We start from the raw sequence: 25,539 nt of genomic DNA on the forward strand, positions 1-25,539 counted from the left end.
GGGGGGACTGGAGCTCTCGGAGACAGAGGCAGTGGGGTCAGTGAACAGATTCTTGGAAGCAGACAGGCACACTGACTGGGGAGTCACAACACTACCGAAGCAAATGGGAAGAGTAGGGAAAGAGACGGTTGGCACTGTTGAAGAAGGCTTCTCATAGCTAAAAGCAAAACACAGGGAATTAGAGAGTTTCTTCCTCCTAAAGACTGCAAAGAAATCTCTGTATAATTTCATTTTCTTTCACACAGTGCAGTGAAGTTGCTGGAGACAGATATGAATTGCCCTGTATAGTTCCATAAGAGGGTAGCCTTAACTGAAGCAAGCAATAAAGGAAAAAGTTATGTGACTCAACCATTTAGAGTGGGGTCTCTTCTTTAAGAAAACGCTGTGTCTGGAATAATAGCTACTATTAACAGCTATTTCACCACAAAACCCGGGGGCTAAAACGTATTCATGTCAAAACAGAATCACAACTAGAATGCCTGTGCGATATGTGCAGAAAACAACAAAACCCACAGAAGTCCCAAAGCAGGGACCTGTCAGACAGAACACACCATATTAAGTAAATACCCACTCTTCATCTTCTCTTCCTTTAACCAAAGAAGATTTCTCACTGTTTGCTGTACATACTCGATTCCATGTTATGATATTCCAGGAAAGGACTGGGAGCTTTCAGGGGTAACACAGTAACTGATTTGGGACAGTGGTCCAGACAGAAGGCTGTACTCTGGGTAACAGTATATCAGCCACTCAGGAACATCACGTATATTAAAGCAATTCAAACTCTGCAAAGCTCTGCTGTTTAGAGTCTATGACCTTTACAAATAGGTGATATTTCAACAGAGTGCAATTAAGAATGGCCTACTGAGTTGTTTTTAATGCAAAACAATAAGCTGTTGGCTGCTCTGTCACACATGCTGAAGAGAAAAGATCTCTGCCATGTATTTTAGGAAGGCTGAAAAGCTTCATCAGGAATACTGTTGGAGGGGAAAGGCCCTTCTGTAAGCTGCTCAATACTCTTGAACTGCGGCAGGGTCCAAAATTCCAAGGAGATGGTAGACATGATGTCACTACTTGTTTTGCTAAGCACTACTTATTATATACTTCCATATACTGAGAGGGGACCGAAGAGAGAATAAAGAAACACCACTGGCTCTGATGTGGTCTCACATACGTTTATGATCTCATATGACTGGATTCTACTCAGTGGAAACAATCTTGTCAACTATTAATAACTAAGAAGCAGAATATTAAGGTGTCACATTAAGACGCTGAAAAATCACATCCATTAACCTTCAACTGCCAAAGTATGGTGACTAATAAACGTGACTAGGTCTCTCATGATCAGCTACAGGGTTCTATTCTTGGCTTTGTTCGGTACAAATATTTTATCCATGGCTTGGATAAACATAAAACAGGCCAACATGCATGGTATGAAAATACATGACTCCCAAAGGTTATAAACTGAAATAATACAAGAAAAGCCCTGTATTGACTCTAGAAACTGATTTATTTACATAGGGCAGGACCAGTAGCATGCGTGAACAGAATCAGGGGTTTGCTATCAAACATAGTTGAATCATCCTTACCAAATGGCTGCTAAAAAAGGTAATCTGCTTCTGGTTCAATTTACAGAAACAGAACCTAAGAGAAGGAACAGGCTGCACACTGTCCAACAATAGGACATTCTGGAAAAGAAAAAACTATGTAGACAGCTAAAAAACAAACAAACCAAAAAACCACAGCAGCTGCCAGAGCTTTGCAGGGAGGGAGGGAACGATGATTAGGTGATGTAAACTGTACATATGACTGTAGTGTAAACTATTGATTTTAGTCAATAATGTGGCTTATTAAGTGTAATATACATACCACAGAAATGCTAGAGGTAAATAACATGGAAAATTGGGGTGAGGGGATATATGGTAACTGCATATTTTCCATAAACCTGAAACTGCTCTAACAAAGTTTATTAATTAAAAAAAACACATTAATCAAAATGCTACATTAGAAAATATTAACTTAATGGGTGAGGAATGGGATCTGCACACTGGCCCTGAGACCCTTGGCTAGTCTCACTTTTCAAGCCAGAAGATACACACAATCACAGTAGAGAAGGATTCGTGTCATAAACAAATGCTCACTGCTGTCCTTCCTGGTAGCTGTTTCTCACTGACATTCTCTCTTTCTACCTGAGGACTAATAGGCAGGTTTCAGAAAAGCCCAGGTCACGGACTTCAGGTCATAATCACGGAAAAGAATGAAGGTTTTTCTATATATAATATCATGTCATCTGCATACAGTGACATGCAGTTTATACATGCAGTTTACCTCTTCCCTTCCAATTTGGGTACCTTTTTCTTGTCTGATTGCTGTGGCTAGGACTTCCAATACTGTATCGAACAGAAGTGGACTAAGAGTGGGCATCCTTATCTTGTTTCAGACTTTAGTGGGAATGCTTTCAGCTTTTCACTGTTGAGGATTATATTGGCTGTGGGTTTGTCATAAATAGCTTTTAATAAGTTGAGATACATTCCCTCTGTATCCATTTTGGTAAGACTTATCATGAAAAGATGTTGAATTCTGTCAAATGGGTTTTTTTTTGCATTTATTGAGATGACTGTGTGGTTGTCTTTTCTTTTGTTACTGTAGTATATCACATTAATTTGCATATGCTGAACTATCCTTGTGAACTTGGGATGAATCCCACTTGGTCACTGTGTATGATCTTTAGATCACAGATGTGGTTAACTAAAATTTTGTTGTGAAATTTTGCATCTATATTCAGTATGAAAGGTATTGGCCTGTAATTTTCTTTTTTGGTGGTATCTTTGGTTTTGGTATTAGGGGGATGGTGGCTTTGGGAGAGCTCCCTCCTCTTCAGTCTTTTGGAAGAGTCTGAGAAGGATCAGTAAAAGTTCTTTGTATGTTGAGTAGAATTTGCTGTGAAGCCATCTGGTTCTGGACTTTAGTTTGTAGGGAGGTTTTTTTTTGGTTGTTTGTTTTTAAATTACAGATTCTATTTCACTTCTAGTGATTGGTCTGTTCAAATCATCTATTTCTTTTTTATTCAGTTTTCATGGACTGTGTGTTTCTAGAAAGTTGTCTACTTCTTCTAGGTCGTCAAATTTGTTGACATATAATTGTTCATATTCAAATTGGAAGAGGAGGTAGAACTGTCACTCTCTGTAGATGACATGATACTATATATAAAAAATCTTAGAGACTCCACACAAAAACTACCAGAACTGATAAATGAATTCAGCAACATAGCAGGGCACAAGATTAACATTGAGAAATTGGTTGCATTTCTTTACACTGACAATGAAATAGCAGAAAGAGAATGTAGAAAAACAACACCTTTTAGAAATGATACAAATGAACTCAACAAAACAGAAAGAGACTCAAAGACTTACAAAACGAACTTATGGTTGCCAGGGAAGGGATAGTTAGGTAGTTTGGGATGGACATGTACACACTGCTATATGTAAAATGGATCACCAACAAGGACCTACTGTATAGCACATGGAACTCTGCTCAATGTTATGTGGCAGCCTGGATGGGAGGGGGGTTTGGAGGAGAATGGGTACATGTATATGTATGGCTGAGACTCTTCACTGTTCACCTGAAACTATCACAACATTGTTGATCAGCTATACGCCCATATAAAAGAAGTAAGTTCAAAAAATAAAACTAAAAAAAAAAGATGCACCCATATGATCACAGCAACACCATTCACAATACCCAAGACACAGAAACAACCTGAATGTCCACTGACAGATGAATGGATAAATAAGATGTGGTGCATATACACAATGGAATACTATTCAGCCATAAAAAAGAACAAAATAATGCCATCTGCAACAACACGGATCCAATTAGCAATCATCATACTAAGTGAAGTCAGGCAGAAAGACAAATATATGATATCACTTTTATGTGGAATCTAAAATACGGCAAAAAGGAACCTATCTACAAAACAGAAACAGACTCAAAGAGAGAACAGACTTGTGGCTGCCAAGGGGGAGAAGATGGACTAGGAGTCTGGGATTGGTAGACGCAAACTATGACATACAGAATGGATAAACCAATGTCCTATTATATAGCACAGGGCACTATATTTAATATCCTGGGATAAACCAGAATGAAAAGGAATGTATATAACTGAGTCACTCTGCTATACAAAAAATTTAACACAACACTGTAAATCAACAATACATTAAGTAAATAAATAAGAATAGGAAAGAACATGGCAGCAACAGTCAGATCCACGACCATGTAAAACTTTACCTAAGCCATGAGCTCCCGGAAAACAGTCAGATAAGGAAATTTCCCTTAACCTGTTTTCCAGAACAGAAAGAACCACCCCTCGCCATAAGACTCAGAGAAGACCTAGACAGTCCTCAGGCTTACTGTGACACAGCCAGACACACCTATCCTCACTGATAGATTAGAACAAAATGCTTGCCAACTGATAACCAAATGTTAGCTAGGCTTCTCTCCTCCCAAGCTTCTGACCCACCCTCTGCTCAAGCCAGCATACCACCTTTCCTTAATGATATCTGAGAATCAGCTGACATCAAGGAAAGACATTTCTTGATCACTATCTGATTCTGCCACCTACTTCCCCATATCTGGTCCTTTCTAGATTTGTTTACCTGCCTCTATAAAAGAAATTTCCTTTCTGCCCGATATTTGAGACCCTTGCACATCCTTTGGTCAAAATGTTCCCCCTATGGTAATAGCTTCCTCCCTTCTATTGTAATAGCTCCCTCCCCTTATGGCAGTAATTCTTTTGAATGAAGTCTCTTCTTATCTAAGTCCAAATTTGTTTTTCTTTGATAGACAACATATTCTATTAATTCAGACTAGGTGTTAGGGTCTAACTAAAATCATTCAGCATATTAACGAGCATGCCACTTGCTTAATGCAACTATAGACTCCTAAGATCTTAATCTTCCAAAAGATCTAAAAATCAACCAGTCCAACCTCTCACCCAGAGCAAGAATACGTCTGTAGAAGCTTTGAGAGACAGACATCCTGCCACTGCTTGCATACCTCTGGTAAGAGGTAATGTAAGAAAATTCTCATACTAAACCAACATCATCATTTATGCAGTACTAGTCTGTCCTCTGAACTACTTACTGGGCTGGCCAAAAATCTGGAACTCAGAAGCATTCTTTGAATTGGGTTGGCCAAAAATTTCGTTCAGGAAACCAAAATGAAATTTTTGGCCAACCCAGTAGTTCAGCCTAAACGAAATTTTTTGCCAACCCAATACAAACAACACTTTTAACTTCCGAATCAGCACCCTCCAGATATCTGAAGGCGACTGCACCTCAGCTTCTTCACATCAGCATAAAGAGGTCCTTTGGCCTGCTGGGATCTTCTATCCTGTCTATGCAAAAACAAAGATCAAATCACATCCCCCAGTTGCTCTGTTTGTTAAATCAACAGAGGCATGGAAGTCACATCTGGATATAATGTGCATCTAAGTTTTCCTAAGACAGTCTAATACTTTAAGGAAAGAGGAAGCATACAACAAGGGCTATCACTTTGTTGTTCATGAGGAACTGCACCTTTGCAGGAGAGTTAAGGGTGAGGCACAAAAAGGCCAATGACATCAGCTTATACCACAAAGTGAGAGCAGTCAGAACAGTGCAGTACTGGCACAAAACCAACACACAGATCAATGGAACAGAACAAAGTTCAGAAAGAAACCCATGCACTTACGGTCAATAATCTACAACAAAGCATGCAGGAATGTACAATGGAGAAAGGACAATCTCTTCAAGTGGTGTGGGGAAAAATGGACAGTTACATGTGAAATTAGAACATTCTGTAACACCATACACAAAAATAAACTCAAACTGAATTAAAGACCTAAATGCAAGACCTAAAATCATAAAACTCCTAGAGAAAGACACAGGAAGAACACTCTTTGACATAAATTGTGGCAGTATTTTTTTGGATCCATTGGATCCATTTCCTAGAGTAATGGAGACAGAAGGAAAAATAAACGGGACCTAATTAAACTTAAAAGCTTTTGCATAGTGAAGGAAACCATCAACAAAAAAGATAACCTATTGAATGAGAGAAAGTATTTGCAAATGATATGACTGCTAAGAGGTTAATATCCAAAATAAATAGTTCATGTAACTCAACATTAAAAACACAAATAATAAATGTTGGCAACAAAGTAGAGAAAAGGGAACCCTCATATGCTGTTGATGGGAATGTCAACTGTGCAGCCACTGTGGAAAACAGTATGGAGGTTTCTTATTAAACTAAAAATAAAACTACTACATAATCCAGAAATTCCACTCCTGGGTATATATCCAAAAAACCCTCAAAACACTAATTTGAAAAGATACACGCACCCTAATAGTCACAGAAGGATTATTTACAATTACAAAAAAACAACTGGAAGCAACCTAAGTATCCATCAACAGATGAAAGAATAAAGAAGATGTATATACATACAATGGAATTCTACTCAGCCATAAAAAAGAATGAAATTTTGCTACTTGCAGCAACATAGATGGATGTGGAAGGTATTATGCTAAATGAAATAAATCAGATAGAAAAAGACAAATAGTATATGATATCACTTATATGCAGAATTTAAAAAGTACAACAAACTAGTGACTGTCTCAAAAAAAAGAAACAGACTCACAGATAGAACAAACTAGTGGTTACTAGTGGGGACAGGAAGTATAAGGGTAGGGGAGTGGGAAGGACCAACCACTATATATAAAATAAGCTACAAGGATACATTGTACAACACAGGGAATACAGCCAATATTTTATAATAACTATAAATAGACTATAACCTTTAAAAACTGTGAATCACTATATTGTATACCTGTAGCTTATTGACTCATTGGAAAAGACCCTGATGCTGGGAAAGACTGAAGGCAGAAGGAGAAGAGGGTGACAGAGGATGAGATAGTTGGCTGGCATCACCGGTTCAATGGACATGAACCTGGGGGAGATGGTGAGGGACAGGGAAACCTGGCGGGCTACAGTCCATGGGGTTGTGAAGAGTCGGACGCAACTTGGTGGCTGAACAACGATGACAACAACTTATATAATATTGTACATCAACTGCACTTCAATTAAATAAAAGAGGCAAATGAGTTTTTCTTTACGCCATCATCACACAACACCTAGGATCTGCTGCATCTGTCTCTCAGTGCTTTCTCCTTTTGTGATCCTTTGACTTTTGTGAAACTATCAACCAGTCATTCTTGGGCTGGTCAGTTAAAGCAGCCAGCTTTTCCTGTTGCTATGGAAACAGTGGTTCTATGAGGCTTTTTCCTAAAAAAACAAAAAAACTTCCCACTCCATAATTTAATAAAAATCACGAGCAAATACACTCATCTACATTCCTGACATGACTGGCAAGACTTGGAATCATCTATAAAAATTCTGCCTCACCAGAACATTTCAGAAAAAAGGTCAGCTCTAAATTCTGATATTACACATGAAACTGTGCACCAGTTTCTGGGAGGCTTGGCTATTAAATCCACCAGTTCGGTCACCATTAACTTGTGTTTTAAGAGCCTGGCACATCAGAGGCTTATTGAATATTTACTGAATTTACCCAGAACTATTAGAAAGGCTTCCCACTCTGCCACTCTCAGTCTTCTCCCTAACTGGAAGAAGAGAACATTGACTGTACCCCTAACTAGTGGGTTCCACCAGCCAGAGTACCAGCCCCTGATGCTTCCACAACAGCAGAGAAAGCTCATCTAAAACACGGATGGCTCAGAGAGTGTAACCACGCTTTTGTAATAAAAAATAAGGCAAAACTGCTTTCTCTGATTATTATGCATGTAACAATGCCATTGTTCATTCTGAATATTCATTGGAATGACTGATGCTGAAGCTCCAGTACTTTGTCCACTGGATGTGAAGAGCCAACTCATTGGAAAAGACCCTGATGCTGGGAAAGACAGATGGGAGGAGAAGGGGGCAACAGAGAATGAGGTGGCTGGGTGGCATCACTGACTCAATGGACATGAGTCTGAGCAAACCCTGGGAGAGACTGGAGGACAGGGAAGTCTGGAGGGCTGCAGTCCATGGGGTCGCAAAGAGCTGGACACGACTGAGCGCCGGAACAACAGTGTCAATTGTGCCACACAAGTTCCTGGTTGGTGTTTCTAGCATAGTCAAGAAGTGATGCACTATAGCTAAGAGGTTTTTAATGCTGCCTTCCACTAACTCTCTACACTTCTTTAATCCACCTCAAACACTGACAGTACCTCCAATCTTGATCTATGCTAGGGAGTTTACTGCAGTGAACTTTATGACAATTTCTATCTAAGGAAAATGTATCTAATTTTCAAATTTCTAGTCATCTAAGATCAAGATACATCCAAGATACAGAAGTCCTAGGAAAGTATATGTGTCTTCCTACTTTTTTTTATTGAACTTATCAGTTAGAGCGCATTAAGAAGACATTTTATATACAAAAAATATGGTATACAAATTTTAAGCACTATAGATAAATTATTACACATGATAAGTATTTCTAATCCAGAGCTTTCCAAAGGAATTTCTAAAATACAAAATGCTCATGGAATGTGCCTGGTCCTGACACGGCAGCAGAACAGAGTGACTCCTCCACAAGACACCCACCCCAAGCCAGCAGGACCTGACACAACACGGCTCCCGGCTCCTCAGCACTCGAATATGGCTCTTGGCAGGGCCAGCGCTGACAGCAGAGTCGCCAAGCACTTTCTGCGGTTTCTGGTCAACAGAGAAAAGCTTTGGCTCAAATCAAGAACACTGCTGCTCTTTTGTGTTCCTTACACATGCCACTCTGGCAGTCACACTGTTCAGCAGCTACTGCTGGTGCTCCCATCTGTCAGTGCAGCGTTGGGAAGAGTGACTGCAGATCCGAGACGACAACCAGAACACACAGATACGCACATACAAACACAGACACACACGCCGAACTGGGGAAGTAACAACGACACGCTGAGTCTCACACTGATCGTGCTTAGAGTGCTGCTGCCTGAGCTCACACAGTAAGGAGCTGACTGTGCTGGAACACGAGCCCAGGGCAGCAATGATGTGTCACTGGTCCTTTCTAGAGTTATCCAGCAGAAACTCCTCTTCCCCCTTGAGTCCCCAGAACAACTACCAAGTCTGTGGAATCTTACGTCTCTCTCATCCACGAAACAACTCCTGAGCAACTGCGTACTCTGTTCTACACTTAGAGGAACAAGAAACACAACTGCTGTGGGCCCTGCCCTTCTGAGGCAGAGGGTCTAGTGGGGGACACATACAAGCAAAGGGGCAATTTCAACACAGCCAGGTAAGCATGTTGGTAGAGACGAGTTCAGGGTACTCGGAGAGCTCAAAAAAGGAAGGACGCCTAACTTAGACTTCGGGTATCCAAAGGGTGTAGGGGGACAAAAAAGGCTAAGGCTTGCATCTACCTCACCTCCTCATTCCATTAACATAGCACAGGCTTAGGACTTTGTTTCTTCTAATTGGTCTTTCTGCCTCAAACCTCATGTTTGGTGGGAGCACTTATCCTTGAGATGAAAAGCAAACTTCACAGGCTGGGCTCTGTCACCTGGACTCTTGTTTATTTCACTGGGCTGCTGTAAGCTTCCATATTTAAGATAAGCAGAACAGCCCCCATTTCCTGAAATGTGTTGCGTTCACCCGTATCTGCCAAGAATACCTTTTCCCTTGTTTCCAGGCTGGATTAAGCTCTACCTCCACTGGGAAGCCTTCCCTGATCTCTTCTCTTAGTCTGGGAGAAGCACCTGTTATGATGTACATTTTAAAGTGTTTCTAAACACTGTAACCAGTGAGATATTAAGTACATGCTGTTAAGTTAGGGCTTCAAGTCAGGGGTGGTCAGTGGCCCTAACCAAGAATCCACATTTCAGAGATGGCAACACATGAACTTCCAAAGGAGGCTCCTAAAAGCCTTTTAGCTGTTCATATTTGGACTAACACTTACGACTTTGCTCATTAGCTCAGAAAACAGCAGAAAAATTTTCTGTTGGTAAAATTAATGGCTTGATAATCAGAATGTTAAATATTAGAAATGGTCTCTCATTGCTAAAATAAAAGGTACTCAAAATATGTATTAATAGGCTAGATAAAATGTTTTTGAGATATTAATTTAACAAATGTCTTTAAGTATGGTTGGATGTGCTTTCATTATAATCTAGTATCAATGTTGTAGGGGGGCAGCAAACCATTTCTCGAGTTTCTTAATTAGACTCTGTACCTAAAGAATATAAGAGTTGTACTAGACGAGGTTGGTAATTTCAAAACAGGGCTTCTCCCCCGCATTCTTGCAGCACCCCATCACCCTGCATGGCATGCGTCAAGGTGCAAGGTCACCGTCAGGGCACCTGTCTACCTTCCCCACCAAAGGCTGAGGTCCTTGAGAACGCAGATGTTATTTCTCATCTCTGTAGTCTGCTTCTTTGCTCATTATCTGGTACAAAAAAATATCTGCTGAACGGACAATACTATCAGTAGCATAACAGAGTGAAAGGATTAGTCCAACATTAGACTAGGAGTTGGGGGATACTTGTGTTTTAATGCCAGTTATAATTTACTGAGTATTTAATATGTGTCAGGCACAGTGGTAGGCACTTAAATAATTTCTCATTTACTCTTTAAATTCTGAGAGGTAGCATTATCCTTTTACAGAGAAGGAAACAGGGAGGCTGACTTGAGGTTATTCAGATAAAGAAGCGGAAGAGTCGATCTTTGAATCCAAGTCTGGCTGAACCCAAAGCATGGGTTTTTAACCATTGTGTTAGAAGTGTGTTCCATGTAACATCTGAGAGAGGCAAAAAAATTTCCCTCTAGAGTCCAGTTTCCTCCTTTGTTTACTGAGTGGGATTAAGTGGCTGATGCCCTTTCCAGCTCCTCATGTTACAGTGTGACGGTTCTGAGCGGCAGCAATCAGCACCACCACCTTGCCTGCCCTTGCTGCCTGACAAGAGTGAAAGAGATCTTCGTGTGCAACATGTTCTAGGGCTTTTCAGATAACATATTTTGCTTCTATTCTTTTTTTTCTTCCTTTGAAGCAGTCTTGGAGGATTCTGAAGGCAGAGAAAAGGGACCTGTTTTTGGCACAATGCTTTGAAGCTAGAACCTGCTGTTAAGTCAACAGGGCCAGCAAGTTGTTATTTTTGTTCTATTATACAAGCCTTTGCCGACATGGATGCTGTGAAATTGTTTTAAAAAGGTGGGGGACAAGGAAAGCAAACCTTCAACCAGGACACAGAGAAATAAAAACAGAAAAAGAGCATAGCAAAAACGCCAATCTGTTGGCTGTGTTTCCACTGTACTGTTACAGCTGGATAAAGAAAAGGATTTTAGTGGTTCTCTTGGCATCATCTGAGAATTACTTGGTTGAAAGACAAACTCTATCTGTGCCACAGAGTTTACAGTCTCAGGGTGAAATAGCACAGATAGAAGTTCTATCTCATGAGTATTTATGAGGACTTACTTAGCTGAAACCTGCTGAAATGTTAATACCTCAGACTAGTTTGTTCTAGGGACAGCCACCTGGAGGGATGGTACATTGTTAAGAAAAACTATATACCTTTCATCCTTAGAATATCTTTCATCTGCTGTCACTCACTGATACCAGGATGCCCATTTGGCCCTACTAAGAAAGAACCTTCCAGCCAATGCACAAGACATAAGAGACATGGGTTTGATCCTTGGGTCAGGAAGATCTCCTGGAGGAGGGCATGACAACCTGCTCCAATATTCTTGCCTGGAGAATCCCATGGACAGAGCTGCTTGGCAGGCTACAGTCCATAGGGTTGTGAAGGGTCGGACACAACTGAAGCAACTTGGCACATAGTACACACACAGGAATTCTAGAACAATGAAAGTCCCTAGTTGCCAGGACACTGATGCTAGACTCAACCCCCCAACTGGCTTCTCTGAAACAGTCAAAGAGCTCTGGTGACACCTATTTAAGGCATCCAATCAGAATGAACCTTTGACAGCATTAAGATGATTAAAAATCACTCATTGTGAGAACACTGTTCAATAGAGGAGAACACACACACAGAAGGAGGAAGTTGGCTTTCTTCCATTAAAACTCACTCACCTTTTTAATAGCAGGATCCCCTTTGGACAGATGACAGGATGGGGACATTTTTACCTAGGGGGGAAAAAAAGGCAAACCTTTTGATATCTTATTTACAGTTTAGTTTTGTTTGACCCACCCTCAAATAACTCAACTAGAAGTGGCATAGTAGTGTGTGTGCATGCTCAGTCAGGTCCAATTCTTTGAGGCCCCATGAACTGTAGCCTGCCAAGCTCCTCTGCCCACGGAATTTTCCAGGCAAGAATTCTGGAGTGAGGTACCATTTCCTTCTTCAGGGGATCTTCCTGACCCAGGGGTCAAACCTGAGTCTCTTGCGTCTCCTGCATTGGCAGGTGGATTCTTTACCACTAGTGCTACCTGGAAAGCCCCAGAAGTGGTATAACTGAGATAATACAGACATTTTAAGGGAACCAATGAATATATGTATATTTTTAAAAATCCCTTTGAAGTTTCTCTGAGATGAAAAACACAGTGGTTAGCCAAGATAAAAATGTGATTAAGCTATGAAAAGTATTACAGATGGTCCAAATTGGTTTTAGCCAAATGGTAAGGAACCTAAGAGATCTTTGGGGACAATATTAATTTTAACTATCTTTGTGGACAACTGACATGATCCAAAGTAGTCAGGGATATATTATTTCATAATGATAAAGAAATCAATTCATCAGGAGGACATAACAATCCTAAACATCTACACATCTAACAACTTAAAATATGTAAGTTAAAAAGTGATAGAAATGCCAGGAGAAATAGATCTTACAGCCAGAGATTTCCATACTTCCCTCAAGAAATGAGAGAACAAATATGAAGATATACCCAATTCAAAAAATGGGCAAAGGATCCGAACATTTTTCCAAAGAAGACATACCAAAGAACAATAGATATGTGAAAAAGTGCTCAACATCACTTATGAGGGAAATGCAAAGCAAAACTACAGTGATGTATCACCTCACACCAGTTAGGATGGCTTTCATAAAAAAAAAGACAAGGTATAACCAATGCTGGCGAGGATGTGGAGAAAGGGAGCCCTTACACATTGTTGGTAGGAATGTAGATTAGTACAGCTATTATGGAAAACAGTATGGCAGTTCCTCAAAACTTTAAAAACTGAACTATCATATCATCCAGCAATCTCACTGCTGGGTATATATCAGAAGGAATTGAAATTAACATCTTGATGAGATACCTGCTCACTCATGTTCAGCATACCATTATTTACAATAGCCAAGATATGGAAACAACTCAAGCATCTATCAGTAGATGAATGAATAAAGAATATATATATATATATATATATACACACATACACACATATATATATCTCTCTCACCTCCTCACACACACACAATGAAATATTACTCAGTCATAAAAGAAGGAAATCTTACCATTTGCAACAATAAGGATGGACCCAGAGGGCATTATACAAAGAGAGAAGTCAGACAAAGAAGGACAAATGTTGTATGAAATCACTTGCAAGTGGAATTTAGAAAAGCTGGACTTGTAAAAACAAAAAGTAGAATGGTGGTTACTAGGGGGTGGGAGGTTAGGGGTAGTGGGAGGGATGTTGTTCAAGAGGATAACTTTGTAACTAGTAGAGAAATAAGTTCTGAAGATCTAAGGCACAGCACAGTGATCACAGTCAACAATACGGTACATTTCAAAGTTGCTAAGAGACTAGATCGTTACTGTTCTCAACACAAAAAAGAAATGGTAATTATTGACATGATAAAGGTGTTTGCTAAGGCTATTGGTATGAAAAGGCAAAAAGATATGATACTGAAAGAGGAACTCCCCAGGTCAAGAGGTGCCCAATATACTACTGGAGAAGAGCGGAGAAATAGCTCCAGAGGAATGAAGAGGCTGAGCCAAAGTGGAAACAATGCCCAGTTGTGGATGTGGCTGGTGGTGAAAGTCCAATGTGTAAAGAACAATACTGCATAGGAACCTGGAATGTTAGGTCCATAGATCAAGGTAAATTGGAAGTGGTCAAACAGGAGATGGCAAGAGTGAACATCGACATTTTAGGAATCAGTGAACTAAAATGGATGGATGGGTGAATTTAATTCAGATGACCGTTATATCTACCACTGCGGGCAAGAATCCCTTAGAAGAAACGGAATAGCCTTCACAGTCAACAAGAGAGTCTGAAACGCAGTACTTGGGTTCAGTTTCAAAAACGACAGAATGATCTGTTTGTTTCCAAGGCAAACCATTCAATATCACAATAATCCAAATCTATGTCCCAACACTTTTATGAAGACCTACAAGACTTTCTAGAAGGAACACCAAAAAAAAAAAAGAAAAAAGTGTCCTTCATCACAGGGGACTGGAATGCAAAAGTAGGAAGTCAAGAGATACCTGGAGTAACAGGCAAGTTTGGCCTTGGAGTACAGAATGAAGCAGGGCAAAGGCTAACTGAGTTTTGTCAAGATACTGCACTGGTCTTAACAAACACCCTCTTCCAACAATACAAGAGATGGCTCTACACATGGACATCACCAGATGGTCAATACCGAAATCAGATTGATTACATTCTTTGCAGCCAAAGATGGAGTGACTCTATACAGTCAGCAAAAACAAGACTGGGAGCTGACTGCAGCTCAGATCATGAACTCCTTGTTGCCAAATTCAGACTTATATTGAAGAAAGCAGGGAAAACCATTAGGCCACTCAGGTATGACCTAAATCAAATCCCTTATGCTTATACAGTGGAACTGACAAATAGATTCAAGGGATTAGATCTGACAGACAGACTGCCTGAAGGACTATGGGCAGAGGTTCATAACATGGTGCAGGAGGTGGTGATCAAAACCATCCCCAAGAAAAAGAAATGCAAAAAGGCAAAATGGCTGTCTGAAGAGGCCTTACAAATAGCTGAGAAAAGAAGAGAAGTGAAAGGCAAAGGAGAAAAGGAAAGATATACCCATCTGAATGCAGAATTCCAAACAACAGCAAGGAGAGATAAGAAAGCCTGCCTAAGTGAACAAGGCAAAGAAATAGAGGAAACCAACAGAATGGGAAAGACTAGAGATCTCTTCAAGAAAATTAGAGATACCAAGGGAACATTTCATGCAAAGATGGACAATATAAAGGACAGAAATGGTATGGACCTAACAGAAGCAGAAGATATTAAGAAGAGGTGGCAAGAATTCACAGAAGAATTATACCAAAAATGTCTTAATGACCCAGATAACCACGTTGGTGTGATCACTCAGGTGAGAGCCAGACATCCTGGAATGCGAAGTCAAGTGGGCCTTAGGAAGCATCACTATGAACAAAGCTAGTGGAGATGATGGAATTCCAGTTGTGCTATTTCAAATTCTAAAATATGATGCTGTGAAAGTGCTGTACTCAATATGCCAGCAAATTTGGAAAACTCAGCAGTGGCCACAGGACTGGAAAAGGTCAGTTTTCATTCCAATCTTGAAGAAAGGCAATGCCAAAGAATGCTCAAACTACTGCACTCATCTCACATGCCAGCAAAGTAATGCTCAAAATTCTCCAAGCCAGGCTTCAGCAATACGTGAACCATGAACTTTCAGATGTTCAAGCTGGATTTAGAAAAGGCAGAGGAACCAGAGATAAAATTGCAAACATCCATTGGATCATAGAAAAAGCATAGAGAATTCCAGAAAAACATCTACTTCTGCTTCATTGACTACACCAAAGCCTTTGATTGTGTGGATCACAACAAACTGTGGAAAATTCTTCAAGAGATGTGAATACCAGACCACCTTACATGCCTCCTGAGAAACCTGTATATACAGATCAAGAAGCAACAGTTAGAACCAGACATGGAACAATAGTCTGGTTCAAAACTGAGAAAGGAGAAGTCAAGGCTGTATATTGTCACCCTGAATGTTTAACTTATATGCAGAGTACATCATGTGAAATGCTGGGCTGGATGAAGCACAAGCTGGAATCAAGACTGCCATGAGAAATATCAGTAACCTCAGATATGCAAATAACACCACCCTTTATGGCAGAAAATGAAGAGGAACTAAAGAGCTTCTTGATGAAGGTGAAAGAGGAGAGTGAAAAAGCTGGTTTAAAACTTAACATTTAAAATACTAAGATCATGGCCTCTGGCCCTATCACTTCATGGCAAACAGATGGAGAAACAATGGAAACAGTGACAGATTTTATTTTCTTGGGCTCCAAAATCACTGCAGATGGTGACTGCAGCCATGAAATTAAAAGACACTTGCTCTATGACCAACCTAGACAGCATATTAAAAATGATAGTTTTGACTAGCTGATATGTCCATCTAGTCAAAATTATGGTTTTTCCAGTAGTTATTTATTGAGGTGAGTGTTGGACCATAAAGAAGGCTAAATGCCAAAGAATTGATGCTTTTGAACTGTGGTGTTGGAGAAGACTCTTGAGAGTCGCTTGGACTGCAAGGAGATCCAACCAGCCCATCCTAAAGGAGATCAATCCTGAGTATTCATTGGAAGGACTGATGCTGAAGCTCCAATACTTTGGCCACCTGATGCGAAGAGCTGACTCATTAGAAAAGACCCTGATGCTGGGAAAGATTGAAAGGAGGAGAATCGGATGACAGAGGACGAGATGGTTGGATGGCGTCACCGTCTCAAAGGACATGAGCCTGAGCTAGCTCTCAGAGATGATGACAGACAGGGAAGCCTGGCATGCTGCAGTCCATGGGGTTGCAAAGAGTCAGACACGACCGAGCAACTGGACAACAAAGGCTACTGGGGTAATCATATTGTAATACACAAATGTATCAAAGCAACACATGGTACACTCAAACTACACAATATTAAATGTCGATTATATGTCAATTTTAAAAAATAAAAAGGAAAGATATAGAAAATCTACATTGACAGAACCCAACAAAGGCAGAATACATACATAATCTTTTTCAGGTACAGTAGAGACATACCTCAGAGATATTATGAATTCAGTTTCAGGCCATTGCATTATAGCAAAAGTTGCGATAAAGCAAGTCACACAACTCTCTGGTTTCCTGTTGCATATAAAAGTTGTTTACACTAGTCTATTAAGGAGCATTATATCTAAAGAAACAATGTACATATTTTAATTGAAAAATATATTCTTGCTTAAAAAATGCTAACTATAATCTGAGCCTTCAGTGAGTAATAATTTCTTTGCTGATGGAGGGTCTTGCCTCTATGTTGATGGCTGCTGATTCATCAGGGTGGTGGTTTCTGGAGGCTGGGGTGGCTGTGGCAATTTCTCACAATAAGACAACAATTAAGTGTGCCACATCTATTGACTCCTTTCACGAATGATGTCTCTGAAGCATGCAAAGCTGTCTGACAGTATTCTACCCACAACAGAACTTCTTTAAAAACTGGAGTCAATCCTCTTAAACCTTGTTGCCACTTTATCAACTAAGTTTATGTAACATAAATCCTTTGTTGTCATATCAACAATCTTTACAGCATTCTACTAGCAGTGGATCCCATCTCAGGAAAACACTTTCTTTGTTCATTCATAAGAAGCAACACCTCATCTGTTCAAGTTTTATCATGATATTGCAGCAATCCAGTCACATCCTCAGGCTTTACTTCTGATTCTCTTGCCACTTCCACCACATCAGCAGTGACTTCCTCCATGAACCCCTCTAAGTAATCCACGAGGGTTGGAATCAACTTCTTCCAAACTCCTGTTAATGCTGATATTCTGTCCTTTCCCATGAATCACCAATGATCTTAATGGCATTTAGAATGGTGCACCCTTTCCAGAAGGTTTTCAGTTGACTTTGCTCAGATCCATCAGTGAACTATCTATGCCAGCTATAGCCTTATGAAATGTATTTCTTACATAATAAACTTAAAAGTCAAAATTCCTCTTTGATCCATGGGCTACAGAATGGATACTGTATTAGCAAGCATGAAAACAACATTAATTTTGTTGTGTATCTCCATCAGAGTCCTTACATGACCAGAAGCACTGTCAGTGAGCCACGATATTTTTTTCAAAGGAAACTTTTTTTCTGAGCAGTATGTTTCAACAATAAGCTGAAAATATTTAGTAAACCATGTTGTAAGCAGATGTGCTGTCATCCAGACTTTGTTGTTTCATTTACAGAGCACAGGCAAAGCAAAGTTAGCGTATTTCTTAAGGGCCCCAGAATTCTGGGCATGCTAAATGAGCATTGGCTTCATCTTCAAGTCATGACCTGCATTAGCCACTAACAAGAGAGTCAATCTGTCCTTTGAAGTTTTGAAGCCAAGCACTAACTTCTCCTCTCAAGCTATAAAAGTCCTAGAGGACAAGGCATCTTCTTTTAATATAAGGCTATTTCATCTATGACGAAAATCTGTCATTTAGTGTCCCTACCTTCATTAATCATCTTAGCTAGATCTTCTGAATAACTTGCTGTTGCTTCTACATCAGTACTTTCTGCTTCACCTTGCACTCTTATGTTACGAGGATGGCTTCTTTTCTTATACTTAATGAACCAACCTTTGCAAGCTTTAGACTTTTCTTCAGCAGCTTCCTCCCTTCTTTCAGCCTTCACAGAATCGAAGACAATTAGGGCCTTGCTTTGGATTAAGTGAATTTTATGGCTGATTTGATCTTCTATCCAGACTACTAAAACTTTCTCCACATGAGCAATAAGACTGTTCTGCTTTATCATTTGTGTGTTCACTGAAGTAGCACTGTTAATTTCCTTTAAGAACTTTTACTTTTCATTCACAACTTGGATTAACTGTTTGGCACAAGAGGCCTAGTTTCTGATCCATTCTGGCTTTTGGTAAGGCTTCCTCAGTAAGCTTAATCATTTCTAGCTTTTGATTTAAAGTGAGAGAAATGTGACTTTTCCTTTCACTTGAACACTTAGAGGCCACTGCAGGGTTATCAATGGGCCTAACTTCAAAATGAATGGTCTCAGGGAATAGGGAGGCTTGGAAAGATCCCTTGGAGATGGGAAAGGCTACCTACTCCAGTATTCTGACCTGGAGAATTCCATGGACTGTATACTCCATGGGGTTGGACACAACTTAGTATTACCTTTCTTTCTTAAGGAGAGGGAAAGAAACAGGGGATCGGCTAGTAGGCGGAGCAGCTAGAACACATACATATATTTAGTTTGCCGTCTTTAAGAGCAGTTTGTGGTCCCCACAATTACAACAGTAACATCTAAGATCACTGATCACAGATCACCATGCAATAATAATGAAATATATTTGAGAATTACCAAAATATGACACATAGACACAAAGTAAGTAAATGCTTTTGGAAAAGTGGTGCCAATAAACTTGCTTGAAGCAAAATTGCCATAAACTTTCAATCTGTAAAAAAGAAATGAAGTTTCTGCAAAGTGCAATAAAGGAAAGCATGATGAAATGACGTAAGCCTGTATACACGGACCATTTACCAACATAGATTATTTTCTGACAATAGCAATTTTCAATTAATTTCAAACAATTCAAGTCATACAAAGAATGTTCTCTGACTGTACTAGAAATAAGACATGAGTAACACAAAGATTTCTGGAAAATTCTCAAATATTTAGGAACTGACAAATTTCCAAATAATGCTTTGATCAAAGAAGAAATCAAAAGGAAATTAGATCCTAAAAATACCCATAATCATGAAGAAACAAGATCTGAATAGACCAAAAATTAGTAAGAAAACTGAATCAGTAATAAAAAAAAATTCCCCCAAAAGAAAAAGTCCAGGACAACACAGTTTCACTGGTGAATTCCACCAAGTCTTTGAAGAATTAATTCCACTCTTTCTGCAACTCTCCCAAAAAACTGAAGAGGAGGGAACTCATTTTAGGAGATCAGCATTAACCTTCAAGGAAGGAAGGTTACAGGTCAATATCCCCAATGAATATAGTTGAAAGAATCATCAACAAAATACAAACTGAATTCAACAGCACCTTATAAAGCTCATATATCAAGTTTAAGAGGGATTCATGGGATGCAAGGAGGGTTTAACATACACAAATCAATAAATGTTCTAGCCAGAGAAATTAGACAAGAATAAAAGGCATTCAAATTGGAAAGAAACAAGGAAAACTATCTCTGTTGGCAGATGATATGCTCTTATTTGTAGAAAGTTATAAATTTAGATTCCACAAAAAAGCTATTAGAATAAACAAATTAAGTAAAGTAGTAGGATATAAAATACAGGAAATCAGTTGTATTCCTATACACTAACAATTAACAGTTCAAAAAGGCAATTAAGAAACAATTCTATTTACTATAGCATCAAAATTAATAAAATACCCAGGAATAAATGTAAGGAGGCAAAAGACTTATATACTGAAAACTACAAAATGTTGCTGAAAGAAATTAAAGACAAATAGAAAGACACCCTGTGCTCATAGTTTAGAAGACTAAATATTGTTAAGATGTCCATACTATCTAAAGTATCCTATAGATTCACTGGGGTCAGTTTCAAATGCAATGGCAATTTGAGAAACAGAAAAATCCATCCTAAAATTTATATGCAATCTCAAGGGACCCTGAGTAGCAAAAAACAATCAATTAAAAAAGAACAAAGCTGAAGGTCTCACACTTCTTGATTTCTAAACTTACTGCAAAGCTACAGTGATCAAAACTGTGCTAGTCAAAAACAGATGTACAGATCAATGGAACAGAAATAAACCCACATATTTACCATCAATTAATCTTCGATAAAGGAGGCAAGAATACATAATGGAGAAAACCGTCTCTAGCAAGTAGTATTTGGAAAGCTGGAAAGACTCATGTAAATCAATGAAATTAGAACACTCACTCATATCATATACAAAAATAAACTCGAAGTGGTTTAAAGACCTAAATATTAATATAAGACATGATACCATAAGCCCCTAGAACAGAACATAGGCAAAATATTCTCTGACATAAATTGCAGCAATATGTTCTTAGATTACTTACTCTCTCAATACAAAAGAAATAAAAGCAAAAGTAAACAGAAATGGAACCTAATTAAACTTAAAAGCTTTTGCACAACAAAGGAAACTATAAACAAAACAAAAAGGCAGCCTACAGACTGAGAGTATTTGCAAATGATGCAACTGACAAGGGCTTAACTTCTAAAATATAAAAACAGCTCATACAACTCAGTATAAAAAAAAAAACAACCAAACAACGCAATCAAAAAATGGGCAGAAGACCTTAACAGACATTTCTCCAAAGACATTCAGATGGCCAGGCACTTAAAAAGATCAACATCAACTAATTATTAGAGGAATGCAAGTCAAAACCACAATGAAATATCACCTCACAACAATCAGAATGATCATAATCAAAAAGTCTACAAACAATAAACACTAGATAGAGTATGGGAAAAAAGAGAACTCTCCTACACTCAGTTCAGTTCAGTTGCTCAGTCATGTCCATCTCTTTGAGACCCCATGAATCGCAGCACGCCAGGCCTCCCTGTCCATCACCAACTCCCGGAGTTCACTCAAACTCACATTCATCGAGTCAGTGATGCCATCCATCCATCTCATCCTCTGTCGTTCCCTTCTCCTCCTGCCCCCAATCCCTCCCAGCATCAGAGTCTTTTCCAGTGAGTCAACTCTTCCCATGAGGTGGCCAAAGTACTGGAGTTTCAGCTTTAGCATCAGTCCTTCCAAAGAAATCCCAGGGCTGATCTCCTTGCAGTCCAAGGGACTCTCAAGAGTCTTCTCCAACACCACACTTCAAAAGCATCAATTCTTCGGCGCTCAGCTTTCATCACAGTCCAACTCTCACCTCCATACATGACCACAGGAAAAACCATAGCCTTGACTAGACAGACCTTAGTCGGCAAAGTAATGTCTCTGCTTTTTAATATGTATCTAGGTTGGTCATAACTTTTCTTCCAAGGAGTAAGCATCTTTTAATTTCATGGCTGCAATCACCATCTGCAGTGATTTTGGAGCCCAAAAAATAAAGTCTGACACTATTTCCACTGTTTCCTCATCTATTTCCCATGAAGTGATGGGACCAGATGCCATGATCTTTGTTTTCTCAATGTTGAGCTTTAAGCCAACTTTTTCACTCTCCACTTTCACTTTCATCAAGAGGCTTTTTAGCTCCTCTTCACTTTCTGCCATAAGGGTGGTGTCATCTGCATATCTGAGGTTATTGATATTTCTCCTGGCAATCTTGATTCCAGCTTGTGTTTCTTCCAGTACAGTGTTTCTCATGATGTGCTCTGCATATAAGTTAAATAAGCAGGGTGACAATATACAGCCTTGATGTACTCCTTTTCCTATTTGGAACCAGTCTGTTGTTCCATGTCCAGTCTCCTACACTACTGGCAGGAATAAAAATTGGTGTCCCTCTGGAAAACAATACAGAGGTCTCTTAAAAAAACGAAAACAAGAACTACCATATGATCCAGCAATCCTACTCCTGGGTATATACCTGGAAAAAACTTTAATTCAAAAAGGTATGTGCACCCCAACATTAACAGCAGCACTATTTACAGTAGCCAAGACATGGAAGCAACTTAAATGTCTATCAACAGATGAATGGATAAAGAAGATGTGGGGTGTGTCTGTATGTGTGTATAAAACTCAGTCATCAAAAAAAAAAGAAACATTGTCATCTGAAGCAACATGGAAGGACCTCGAAATACTGAGTGAAGTCAGAGAAAGACAAAGACAGACAAATATCATATAGTATCACTAAGCGCGGGCGGCTGCGACCCAGCGCACTAAGTGAAGCGCGGCCGAGAGGAGTTACCCCGTGACCGAGGTCAGGGGCAGCGGCCGAGAGCGCCAGGCTGCGACAGTGCAGGAACGGCTGAGAGGAGCTACCCCGCGTCCGAGGTCAGTGGTGGCCAAGAGGAGACACCCAGCATCCGAGGTCAGGGGCGGTGGCCGAGAGGAGCTACCCCGCGTCCGAGGCCAGGGGTGGTGGCCGAGAAGAGTTACCCCGCGTCCGAGGTCAGTGGTGGCCGGGAGGAGACACCCCAGGTCCGAGGTCAGGGGCGGCAGCCGAGAAGAGCTACCCCGTGTCCGAGGCCAGGGGTGGGGGCCGAGAGGAGCTACCCCGAGTCCGAGGTCAGGGGGCCTGGGAAAGCCACCTCGCACCCGAGGACAGGGGCGGTGGCCAGGAGGCGCAACCCAAGGAGCAGTGGCTGCGGAGGCATAGGAGGGCCTAGAGGAGCTATCCCACGTTGAAGGTCAGGAAGGGTGGCGGTAAGGAGATACCCCTCGTCCAAGGTAAGGACTGTGCTTTGCTGCAGCAGCCGTGAAGAGATACCCCATGCCCAAGGTAAGAGAAACCCAGGTAAGATGGTAGGTGTTGCAAGAGGGCATCAGAGGGCAGACACACTGAAACCATACTCACAGAAAACTAGTCAAGTCATCACACTAGGAACACAGCCTTGTCTAACTCAGTGAAACCAAGCCATGCCCGTGGGGCAACCCAAGACAGGTGCGTCATGGTGGAGAGGTCTGACAGAATGTGGTCCACTGGAGAAGGGAATGGCAAACCACTTCAGTGTTCTTGCCTTGAGATCCCCATGAACACTACAAAAAGGCAAAATGATAGGATACTGAAAGAGGAACTCCCCAGGTCAGTAGGTACCCAACACACTACTGGAGATCAGTGGAGAAATAACTCCAGAAAGAATGAAGGGATGGAGCCAAAGCAAAAACAATACCCAGCTGTGGATGTGACTGGTGATAGAAGCAAGGTCCGATGCTGTAAAGAGCAATATTGCATAGGAACCTGGAATGTCAGGTCCATGAATCAAGGCAAATTGGAAGTGGTCAAACAAGAGATGGCAAGGGTGAACGTCAACATTCTAGTAATCAGTGAACTAAAATGGACTGGAATGGGTGAATTTAACTCAGATGACCATTATATCTACTACTGCGGGCAGGAATCCCTCAGAAGAAATGGAGTACCCATCATGGTCAACAAAAGAGTCCGAAATGCGGTTGGACATTGAAGAAAGCTGAGTGCTGAAGAAATGATGCTTTTGAACTGTGGTGTTGGAGAAGACTCTTGGGAGTCCCTTGGACTGCAAGGAGATCCAACCAGTCCATTCTAAAGGAGATCAGCCCTGGGATTTCTTTGGAAGGAATGATGGTAAAGCTGAAACTCCAGCACTTTGGCCACCTCATGTGAAGAGTTGACTCATTGGAAAAGACCCTGATGCTGGGAGGGATTGGGGGCAGGAGGAGAAGGGGACACCAGAGGATGAGATGGCTGGATGGCATCACGGACTCGATGGACGTGGGTCTGAGTGAACTCCGGGAGTTGGTGATTGACAGGGAGGCCTGGCGTGCTGCGATTCATGGAGTCACAAAGAGTCGGACTCAACTGAGCGAATGAACTGAACTGATATGTGGAACCTAAAAATAACACAAATGAATTTATTTACAAAGCAGAAACAGTCTCACAGACATAGAAAAACAAACATGTTTATCAAAGGAGAAAGTAGGGGGTAGGGATAAATTAGGAGTATAGGATTAACAGATACATACCACTATGTATAAAATCACAATGATTTAATGTATAACACAGGAAAATATATTCAATATATTCCTAAGAATAACTATAGGTTATTTCTTGCAATAACCTATAATGGAAATATATGTGTGTGTACACACATATATAAAACAATCACTATGTTGTACACCTAAAACTTTTTCACAATATTGTAAGTTTACAACAGCGTTTACAACAATATTGTAATTTATAACAATACTGTAAATAAACTACACTTTAATAACACCACCCCCCCCACCCCGAAAGAAACAGTGTGCTAACTGGCATAAAGGAGGAATTATAGAACAACAGAATAAAATAGATTGGAAATCCCATAAATGGTGTATATGGTCAAATGATTTTCAACAACGGTGCTAAGTAAGACCATTTAATGTGGAAGAGACAGTCATTTAGACAAAACGGTGGTGGGAGAACTGGAGAGCCACAAGGAAAAGAATGAAGCTAGACTTACAGTTTATCACATATATCAAAAATTACCTCAAAATGGATCAAAGACCTAAATGCCAGAGGTAACACTATGAAACTCTTAGAAAAAAAAATATAGGGGGAAAAGTTCCATGACTTAGGATTTAGATTTCTTGGACGTGACAGCAGAGGCACAAGCAGCAACAACAACAACAAAGAGACAAATTGGACTTCATCAAAATTAAAAACTTTCATGGACAAATGGACAAGGCAGCTCAGAGACTAGAAGAAAGTATTTGCAAATGACACCCGTGATAAGGGTTAATACCCACACTATATACAGAACTTCTAAACTCAACAACAATAGGACAAACCACTCAACTAAAAAACAGGCAAAGGACTTGAATAGACATTTCTCCAAAGACGATAAATAAACACATGAAAAGAAGCTCTATGTCATTAGTCATTCACAGAATGCAAATTAAAAACATAATGATTCAATGCAATCCCTATCAAGCTACCAACGGTACCTTTCACAGAGCTAGAACAAATAATATCACAGT

At 40.1% G+C, this 25,539-nt stretch overlaps 1 protein-coding gene across 4 annotated transcripts in view; it reads right to left on the reverse strand.

The window, feature by feature from the left end:
- VPS8 (VPS8 subunit of CORVET complex) overlaps positions 1-25,539 on the reverse strand; it is a 302,450-nt gene that overhangs the window by 23,470 nt on the left and 253,441 nt on the right. For all 4 annotated transcript variants that reach the window (XM_052647321.1, XM_052647322.1, XM_052647320.1 and 1 more), the window contains one exon: positions 12,107-12,160. In XM_052647321.1, coding sequence (XP_052503281.1) covers positions 12,107-12,160 — 54 coding nt within the window. The remainder of the gene's footprint in view (positions 1-12,106; positions 12,161-25,539) is intronic.

The sequence above is a fragment of the Budorcas taxicolor genome, chromosome 1 (assembly GCF_023091745.1).
Source record: "Budorcas taxicolor isolate Tak-1 chromosome 1, Takin1.1, whole genome shotgun sequence".
NCBI classification, from domain to species: Eukaryota; Metazoa; Chordata; class Mammalia; order Artiodactyla; family Bovidae; genus Budorcas; species Budorcas taxicolor.